Source organism: Myotis lucifugus, unplaced genomic scaffold (genome assembly GCF_000147115.1).
Source record: "Myotis lucifugus unplaced genomic scaffold, Myoluc2.0 scaffold_1510, whole genome shotgun sequence".
Taxonomy (NCBI): domain Eukaryota; kingdom Metazoa; phylum Chordata; class Mammalia; order Chiroptera; family Vespertilionidae; genus Myotis; species Myotis lucifugus.
Window position 1 is genome coordinate 20,986 of NW_005872558.1, and position 9,751 is coordinate 30,736.

General features: G+C 51.6%; 1 protein-coding gene and 1 pseudogene across 1 annotated transcript in view; both read right to left on the reverse strand.

Annotated features, from left to right (window-relative positions):
- Positions 1 to 1,998, reverse strand: part of LOC102417491 (chitinase-3-like protein 1) — a 7,011-nt gene extending 5,013 nt beyond the window's left edge. The window contains exons 1-4 of the mRNA XM_006107865.3: positions 1,842 to 1,998; positions 1,566 to 1,595; positions 743 to 944; positions 261 to 317 (exon numbers count right to left, since the gene is read on the reverse strand). Of these exons, the coding sequence (XP_006107927.1) occupies positions 261 to 317; positions 743 to 944; positions 1,566 to 1,595; positions 1,842 to 1,890 (338 nt within the window). The 5' untranslated portion in view covers positions 1,891 to 1,998. The remainder of the gene's footprint in view (positions 1 to 260; positions 318 to 742; positions 945 to 1,565; positions 1,596 to 1,841) is intronic.
- Positions 1,999 to 8,800: 6,802 nt separating this feature from the next.
- LOC111824437 lies at positions 8,801 to 8,945 on the reverse strand (annotated as a pseudogene).
- Positions 8,946 to 9,751: the final 806 nt, after the last annotated feature.

The following is a 9,751-nucleotide window of genomic DNA, read 5'->3' on the forward strand; positions in this document are numbered from 1 at the left end:
ACCCTCTCCGGGAAGTCCTCACACGCTCTCCACCCGATTCCCATTCTTTCAACCCCCCACCGTACAGCCTCAGGTCTGAGCTGGTAAAAAGGACGGTTAAGATCCACTGTCAGCTGTTGTGCGATCTTGGCAAGTCCCTGTTGGTTGTACACGAGGGGGGGCCCCGACAGCCATTTCGGCCCCTGTGCCGACCAGTCTGGGGTCCCTGTGAGCCTCATGTCCACACTCCTAGTCCAGCTTCGTCTGGGGAGGGGTCCTACCTTTCAGAACCGAAGTTCCATCCTCCCACAGACAAGAGGGTCTTCAGGTTGGGGTTCCTGTGGGGAGGAGGAGGCGGGAGGCAGGTGAGGTAAGTGCCGAGACACCGGGTGGCCCCAGGTTTGGCTTCCAAGGTCCTTCCAGCCCTGAGACTCTAAGACTAAGGTGGGCTGCCTATCCCCCGCTTCCCCAGTGGGGAAGCCGGATATGGAGGAACAGAGCAGCAGCAAGGCCCATGCGCCTGAGAGACGCCCTCAGGGACTGACAGTGACGGGGAGGCCTCCCTTCTCAGAGCTCAGTGGTGCCCTTTCTCCAGCCGCCTCCTCATCACCCCAAACCCTGCCCAGCACCTGCCGCCGTCACCGCCTCCCACGTAAGCTAAGGCCTCAGATGATCTACCCAGAGGCTGGGCCATGGGCTGGGCAGAGGTGCCCTGCCCCGGACCAGCCGGCCCACCTCCATCCTCCCCCTGCCCTGGCCCAACCTGGTCTTGAGTGTGTTCAGCGTGTCGTATAGAGACACATCGTTCCACTCCCAGGTGTCGATCTCATTGTTGCTGATGTTGGCGAAGCTGTAGATGACGTGGGTGCAGAGGAAGGGGTCTATGGCGTCTGGGAAGCAGCTCCCGTCCCCCTCTCGGTACTGGGACCAGCTGGTGTAGTAGCAGACCAGCTGGTAGGCGGCACCTACAGGAAAGGTCAGGTGGGACCTGGGCCATGGTTCTGCCAGCGACCCTCTCGTTGAGCCCTGAGCTCAGCACTCAGGGCAGAGTGTGAGCAAAGTTAGAATGTGAATGAAGGGGCGGCTCTGGGAGTCCCCAGGCTGATAAAGAGGAGTGAGGTCAGGAAGGGTTCCTGGAGGAGACCCCGGCCTCTAGGGTGGACCTGGCAGGCCCCGTGGTGGGTCCTTGACCTGAGAGGCTCTGGCATCCTCTTCTCTGGGCGTCCTGACTTGTCAGCCCCCAGGCCCCGCAGCCCTTCCCCCAGCTGGGCCCCAGGGCAGGGGTCCCAAGTCCTCCTGGTGCCAAGAAAGTGTTTCTGCCCTCCTGGTCCTGGAGGCAGGACAGCGGGCATCTCCCAGCCACACTGCCACTGGGCTCCCCCAGGCCTCACTGAACCCGAGCCTTGGAAATATTTGTATTTTGAAAAATTTCCAGTATACAAACAAGTAGACACTAGTAAAATAAACATCCAGATAATGATGGTAACTGTTCTTCAGCTCCTTTAACAAACATGAATCTGCCGATCCTTCCTCACCACCCCCCTCACCACCCCCGCCCCCGTCCCGGAACCCAAGGGGGTACTCACAGCTCTGCACCACCAGCAGGACCACAAAGCCTGTGGGAGAACCAGGGTCAGACCCTGCAAGTGCACCTGCCCCTCCCCCCCCTCCTCTCCCTCCCTCCACTTCCTCCCCTCCTCCTCCCCCCTCCCTCTCCCCCACCCCTGGCTCTGCTTCCTCTCCCGCCACTGCCTCTGCCCTCCCCACAGCAGGTCCAGACCCCTCCGTGCAGTGGCTCTGCAGGCCGTCTGGGCCCTTCAGCCTGAACACCCACAACCCAGACCCGTGGTCAGCCCAGAGACCTGTCTGAGCCACCCTCAGACCCGTCCTGGCCGCAGCAGACAGGGGCATGGTGTGGCCTCTTGCTGTGCTCCTGTGCCCAGCTGCCTCTTCCGGGGCCTCACCCTCCTTTTATACCTGTTCCCTCCACTCCCCTGTGCCCCAAACCATCCCTTTTATGGGAACGGACTGGCAGTGAAGGAACCAGCAGGCTGGGGAGTGGTGTGGGGAGCACTGTCGGCCCAAGGGGGATTGAGAAACCCGCAGCACCTGCCAGCCAAAGAACCAACAGGGTGACGGGGCTTCCCGCATTTCCAAAGACCTCCACTTCCTGGCCTCTGCAGCCCCCGCCCCAGCTCTTCCAGCCAGCAATTACCAGGCTTTCCTGGCAGCCATGTCTTCCCCGTCCAGGCTCCTGGCCAAGTGAAAACTGTTGTGTAACCCACTGCGCCCCAAACAAGGCTGTCCTGTGTTTCCTCCGCCTCTCCCCTCAGCGTTCCCCTCCGCACGCTGTGTCCCGCAGCTCGGCCTGAGAGTGGAGGCCTTTCAGCCACGGATGTGCTGGCTCTGAAAGTGGCCCCGGAATGAGCAGAAGAGGGCGTGTTGGGAGCCTGGGTCTGCAGGAGGCACCAGGGAGCAGTACAGGTGACTGCTGACTCCCCAGGAGCAGGCCATCCCTCCTGACCTCCACAGCCGCTGCTCCTGTCTCCCACAGGCTTGTCCGGGCCAGGCCCAGTGCCGTCACTCGGCCTAACTCCCTTTTGACCCTCCTCGCGTTTAGGATAAGATCCGAACTTCTGACCAAGGCTCCGCATGGCTTGGCCCCGTGTGTGGGTACATTGTTTGGCCAAAGATCCAGGACAGGTTCATTCCTCGCCGGCTCTAAAGTCACAGGCAGTGAGTGAAAAGTTCAGAACAGCAGGAGCCAGAATGAGTCAGAGGGCTTCTCAACCAGTGCCTTTCCGGGGACAAGAACGTCAGGTCCTAATCGGATGTTCGCCACACGAGTCTCCCTCTCGTCTCCCATCTGCTCCCTGCAAACCGGGAACAAGTCCTCGTCTGGATTGTGCGTGGGTCCGAGTCACCCTCTGTGAATACTGACGGGTCAGCGCTTCCCCCTTGGAGGCCTCTGACTCCTTTCGTGCCCAGATGGTTGCCACACTGACCATCGATGATCACCGTTCTTCGCCCATTTGGGTCCCCAGGCATGACTTCCTCTAATCTCTAACTGGGCCCTTACAGAGCTGCAGGCAGGCAGAGCTTTTCATAATAGGATGCAGGGTGTTAGGAAACACCTCCTATTTTCACTCTGACTTACCTCCTAGGCTCGGATCCAACTTCTCTACGACTAAGAGGGTTATCTTAGCCCTAACCAAACCCTGTCCATTGTTCCACTTTTTTAAAATAATATTTTTTATTGATTTCAGAGAGGAAGGAAGAGGGAGAGAAAGACCATCCATGATGAGAGAGAATCATTGATCCGCTGCCTCCTGCAAGCCCCCCACTGGGGATCGAGCCCACAACCCGGGCCTGTGCCCTTGCCCGGAATCGAACCTGGGACCTTTCAGTTTGCAGGCCGACGCTCTATCCACTGAGGCAAACCGGCCAGGGCTTATTTTATTTTATTATTTTATTTTATTTACATCTAGGTTAACACACCTTTGTAATAATCTGTAACTTAAAAAAAGAAGAAGAAGAAAAATCAGCAGAAGCACCCTCCATAGAGTCATAATGTTGTTAACGACCTTGTAATCCAACCCTTGTCTTGCAAATGCAAAAAGCAGAAGTGCCTTTCTCTGAGATCTTCCCGGTAATTGTGATCTTTTTGACTCAAATAGCAATCCCAGGTCTGGCATCTTTTTCAAGACTCTCTGAGTTCCCTTAGGTCCAACCCTCTCTCCCTGCCCTCCACACGGCTCTGATCATTCCTCATTCCACCCCATCCCAGGCACCCAGGTCCCACCCGTTTCCCAACAGGCCAGCACCCTTAAGAACGGAGCTTTTTCCAAAAACAAGATAAACTCGACAGGAAAACGGCCATAGCCTGGAGCTTGCCCTCCATCAAGGCCGAATGCTGTCTCAAAGCAGTTGGCTTCATTTCCTGCAGTTGAGAAACCGTGTGTGGTGAGCAGCGTGCATCTCACACTGCTTGAAGGAGAGAGAAGGTTCTGTCTCACCGAGCTTTTGAGAGAGAGAGATGAGGTCAGTCCCTGGAGACCACAGGCGAGGCCCTCACCTCAGGGACAGCGCTCAGGGCGGCGGCAGGGATGCACGTGCTCACTGAGGCCTGTCTCTCGGTGCCCACGTGGCTCCACTCAGTCCAGGAACCTGCTCAGTCTGGCCCCCGCCTCTCCTCCACCCGATGGATGGCAAGCCCCATGCCTGGTTTGTGGGAGCATGCCCTGGGCATCCTGGCTTAGTCCTTCCTGGGTTGTGCTCTGCCTGGGAGTTTAAGGAAGGTGTGACCGCATTCCAGGCTCAGCCTCAGGGCTGGCGCCTCTGTGTCAAAGCCCGTGCCTACCATTCAGCCAGAGATGGCTGCTCCTTCCTTTGAAAACCTTAGTTTGCTAGCTTTTCATGGCTTACGGCTCACTTCATCTTGAATCACAAGGCTGTGTGGCATATCTTATCTCCGCTTGTAGACTCGATAAATCTGAGAAGATAAAGCCTTGAGTGTGGGGTCATCTCTCATTTATCTCCATCCACAGCCTCAGCAAATAACTAAAGTATGGTTTTGTCTTCCTTTAAAAATCAGGTGTGTGTCATGCTTCTTACATTGCTTGCAGTTGAATGGAAGCCTCAGCAGCATCCACACTTAAATTAAGTGAGTTGACATCGCTGTTTGGCCCTCAGATGACTATTTTTTTCCACCGAGATCACTGTCTCTTAATAGAATATGGCTCCTAGTACTGGATCAAAGGATTAGAAAGAGATTGTCTCCAGGCATGTGGGGCCTGGTGAGCTCGAGATCTCCCCACCGGCTGGGGAGTGGAGATGTGGAAGCCGTCCAAGGCCAGACACCTCTGAGTCACTGCAGGGATTCTCTGGGCACAGCCTGGATGTCTTGCTCAGCTGCTGGCTGGCGTGGGCTCTGGCTGCCCCTGCAGATGTGGAGCAGGGCAGACAGGAGGGAGCGAGCCCCATATTCAGCTCAAGTCTTCCATGGAGAGGAGGCCTGTGGTTAGGGGAGCAGGGTGAGGGGTGACACCTAAGGCAGATGGAAGCACAGGTTCCCTTGCTGTGCTTTTCCTGGGAGGGGCCTCCAGTGGCAGGTGGTGGTGGCCCGTGGTTATTAGGTTGCCTAATCCGTGTCAACCTATGAAGCAGGAGGTCACGGTGTCAGGGTTCAATTTCCCATCAGGGCACATGGCTGCCTTGCGGGCTCGATCCCCAGTGTGGGGCGTGCAGGAGGCGGCTGATCCATGATCATCTGTCATCCCTGATGTGTCTAGCTCTCTCTCCCTGTTCCTTCCTCTGTGAAATCAATAAAAACATATTTTAAAAAATGGATGGAGTGGAGATTCCCATGCCTACGGAAGCCCACATAAGGTCATAGGAACGATTGCTACAGCCTGAGGATCTCAATTATATGCCAGGAAGGAGTTCAGGGAACACAGCCAACCGGCCTGTAGGTCCGGCCCCTCAGTGCGTGGCTGCTCTGCCTCTGAGGAAGGCCAAGGGCAGGTCCTAACGAAGGTGGAGTTGTGGGCACCGGGTCCTTCTGCCCCTTTCCTTCAGACGCCTCCCCTTTCAGGTGGGCCCTCAGCGTCCCTTCTTGGACTGTGGTCTCCAAGGAATGAAGAGGTTGTGGGGGCGCAGGGACTGGGATGGTGTCTATGGCTAAGCCTGGGCCTGGTTGCTTGGCCACATCAGTTGTTATTGGCCTGGACGACAGCTGGGAATGGCAAGAACCCACTGGCGGAGGGCCGGCCAAGGTCTCACCTGCCATCTGTGGGTGGCCATGGAGAGGAATGCTAGGAACGGCATATGTTCTCTCCTCCCCACTCCATGCTGAACCAAATGAGACACGACCCCAAGGAAATGTCACAGTGGACTTTGGAAGGAATACTTCTCTCCCGGAGACACGTTTGGAAAACACTTGTTGCCTGAATGGATGAAGTGTTGGAGGAATCAGGCTATTTCCTCTTTTCACTAAACTCTGAAGATGGGGAACTGGGTCTGACGCTCAGCGAGGGATAGTGGGATGAGCATGGGAGACCAGGTGGCCTCTGGGGAAGGTTCTGAGAGAAAGTAGTTGCCTGGACAGCATAAGTAGGGGGGTGAGTTGGGGGGGTGTGCCCAGGCATCTGTTAGCTGCTCCCCACTCCTGATAAAATACCCTCCCCCGACCTCTCAGAGGCAGCTCCGTCCACAATGCTTGGCCATCGCTTTCCACTCTGTATCTGAGGGTGCTGCTCCCTCAGCCAGACTCTCCCAGGACAGAATCTTACAATGTAGGGAGCGTGGCACTCTCGAGCTTTAGTCTTGGCTGGTGGGGTGGTGGGTCAAGGAAGAGGAAGGAAGAAGGAGCAAGTGTTGGGGTTAGTGTACTGGGCCTGGACCCCTCCATATCCCTGGGGAACTCTGTGGACCCTCTCTGTGGAAGGAGGTAAGGATGGTGGCTCTAGATGAACTTTTCCCGGAGGCTCATAACTGTCCAATGGACATCAGACCATCTCGGTGGACTCCAGCAGCTTCTGGGAAAATTTCAGGTTTACAGCTTGTCCCAGCCTTTGTCAGGGCCACTTGAGAAGGATAGATGGAGGGGAGAGACAACCAACAAGCTCCCTGACTTTATCTCAAAAGAGGGTCCTACAGAGGGAACCCAGCTTCTGAGTTCAGAGTAAAATAGAAGAAAGTTTTAGTCCTTGACACCCCAAATTAGTTCATTATTAGCCTGGACAACACCTGGGGATGGCAAGGACATCCTGGAGTGTAAAAAGAAAACACGTAGGTCCATCTTTCTCATTAACCTATAAATGCAAAGACATGAAACACAATGTCCAGCAATATATAAAAATAACAATCTATCAAGACCCAGTTGGATTGAGATTAGGAATGCTAGATGAATTTAACAGGAAAATTGAATTATATAATTTACATTATCAACAGAATAGAAGCCAAAAACCTATTATATAAATAAAAACCATTTTACAAATTCACAGCCCTTCTTTTTTTTAAAAAAAACCATATTTTTATTGATTTTAGAGAGGAAGGAAGAGGGAGACATAGATAGAAACATCCATGATGAGAGAGCATCCTGGATAGGCTGCCTACTGCATGCCCCCTACTGGGGATTGAGCCCACAACCCAGGCATGTGCCCTTGACTGGAATCAAACCCTGGACCCTTCAGTGTACAGGTGAATTTGCTTTGGAAAAGATGAATTTAAACTGGAAAATGTGAATGTGCTTTGGAAATGCTGAATTCGCTTTGCAAAAGATGAATTTTCACCCTAGCTGGTTTGGCTCAGTGATAGAGCGTCGGACTGCATACTGAAGTGTTCCAGGTTTGATACCGGCCAAGGGCACATGCCTGGGTTGCAGGCTTGATCCTCAGTTGTGGGCATGCAGGAGGCAGGCGATCTATGATTCTCTCTCATCATGGATGTTTCTATCTCTCTCTTCCTCTCTGAAATCCATAAAAATATATTTTAAAAAGTACTTTAAAAACAAGATGATTTTGCTTTTCAAAAGGTGAATTTTGTGTGATTGAATTTCAGCAGCATGAAAATGAGTCACCCCTTCCAGGATCTTAGTAAATTCCAGTATTGCTTCATGTTTTTTCAAGTTACTTCTGTGACCTTAGGTTATTATTACTAAGTACTTTTTTCTCCTAGTACATTAGTTGTAAACACATTTTTTTTTCTGAACATAAGATTCTAGTTAATAGTTTGGCGTTGAAACACAGTGATTTCAAAACGTGTTCTTGTAACTCAAAGGGTTCTGCTTGGTCCCTGTGTCGGTCTCTTTCAGAATGAAAAATAAAATAAACTGTAGAAATGTGCTAAGACCAAGCATCCTGCTGTCAGTCAACTCCTGCTCAAAGATAATCCTCTGCTGCCCTCCTGTGGCCATTTGAAGAATAACACATTGTGCCTCTGACCATGGTGCTGAAATTCCAGCTAAGGCCCTGTGAACACAACCAAAAATTCTACCCACAAAAAAAAAAAAAAGAAGAAAGAAGAAAGAAAGAAAGAAAAAGAAAGAAAGAAAGAAAGAAAGAAGAAGAAAGAAAGAAAGAAAGAAAGAAGAAAGAAAGAAAGAAAGAAAGAAGAAAGAAAGAAAGAAAGAAAGAAAAAGAAAGAAAGAAAAGAAAAGAAAAGAATAAAAGAAAAGAAAAGAAAAACCCACAAAATCATTGAGGCTGTCCATGGCTGCAATCATTTCGTCTCTGGATGGACCGAAGTCACAGCTCTGGGGCCCGCACTTCTTCCCACCCCAGCTTTGCAAAGGGAGGCCCTGGAGACTGCTGCACTGAGATTCCCTTTAAGGTGACCCACCACCCTGCCTAATATGTTCCTGATTCCTCTTTTAGCTAGAGAGTAGTGAGTGTATGCTTGCCAAGCAGATGCTCTAACCAGTGAGCACACCAGCGACGTATTCTATTCACTTTTAAAAATCTAAATCGGAGGTCAAGGCTGGGGCTGAGGCTGGGGATGGGGTTGGGGTTAGGGTTTTGGGGTGAGGATGAGTTTTAGGGGGCAAGGTCGGGGTCATGGCCAGGGTCAGAGGTGGAAAAGGTGAATTTTCGCTGGAAATGGAGAATTTGCCTGAATGTATTTCAGCAGCATCAAAATGAGTCTCCCTTTCCAAGATCCTAGTCAATTCCAGTATTGGTTCATATTTTTTCAAGTTACTGCAGTGACATTAGGTTATTAAGACTGAACGCTTTTTTCTCCTAGTAAATTAGTTGTAAACACATTTTTTTTCTGAATAAAAGATTCTAGTCAATACTTTGGTTTTGAAACACAGTGTGTTTTTTTATGTGCCTCAGGCATGAAATAGCTCTGGCCACCCACTCAGGCATCAAGCTAGGATGAACTAAGGACTGTACATCGGCTTTGCCCCTGACTGATATAAGAGCAACACCACCAATCAGGTGTCTCCTTGCCCATTGCCAGTGGGTGAAACATAGTGGTTTTGAACCCTGTTCTTGTAACTCAAGGGGTTCTGCTCAATACCTATACGCCTGTCTCTTTCAGAATGAAAGATAACATTATCCTGTAGAAATGTGCTAAGACCAAGCATCTCTGATTTTGTGATTTATCAGAATGTATTCATAGAGCAGACTTATACTCAGGGTTTATAGTATAAACGCTTATATTTTTCCTTCAAGTAAGTTACTGATTATACTGTGCACGTCTATGGGATCTAGATATTCATTATGCTAGCAGCTAGCCCTTAAAGGTCGCTGTCAGCCAACTCCTGCGCAAAAATAATCCTCTGGTGCCCTCCTGTGGCCATTCAAGGAATAACACCTTGTGCCTCTGTCCATGGTGCTGCAATTCCAGGCAAAGCCCTGTGAACACGACCACAAATTCTACTCAGAAAAAACACACAACCACCAAATCATCAAAGCTGTCCAGGGCGGCAATCATTCTGTAGTCACGGTCCTGTGTTTTCACCTCTCCCCGCCCCAGCTCTGCAAAGGGAGGCCCCTGTAGATTGCTGCACTGAGGTTCCCCTTATGTGACCCACCCACGCTGCCTCATATGTTCGTTGGTGCTGTTTTCAACTAGAGTGGTGAGTGTATGCTTGGCAAGCAAATGCTCTAAACAGTGAACAACACCAGGTACAAATTCTATTCACTTTTAAAAATATACATTTCAGCTTGGTCAAGGGTTAGAGTTCAAAGCTCTGGGTGGGGCTAGGGCTGGGTTTGGTGTTAGGGTTTTAGGGTGAGGGTTCATGGTCAGGGTTGGCTTTCGGGTC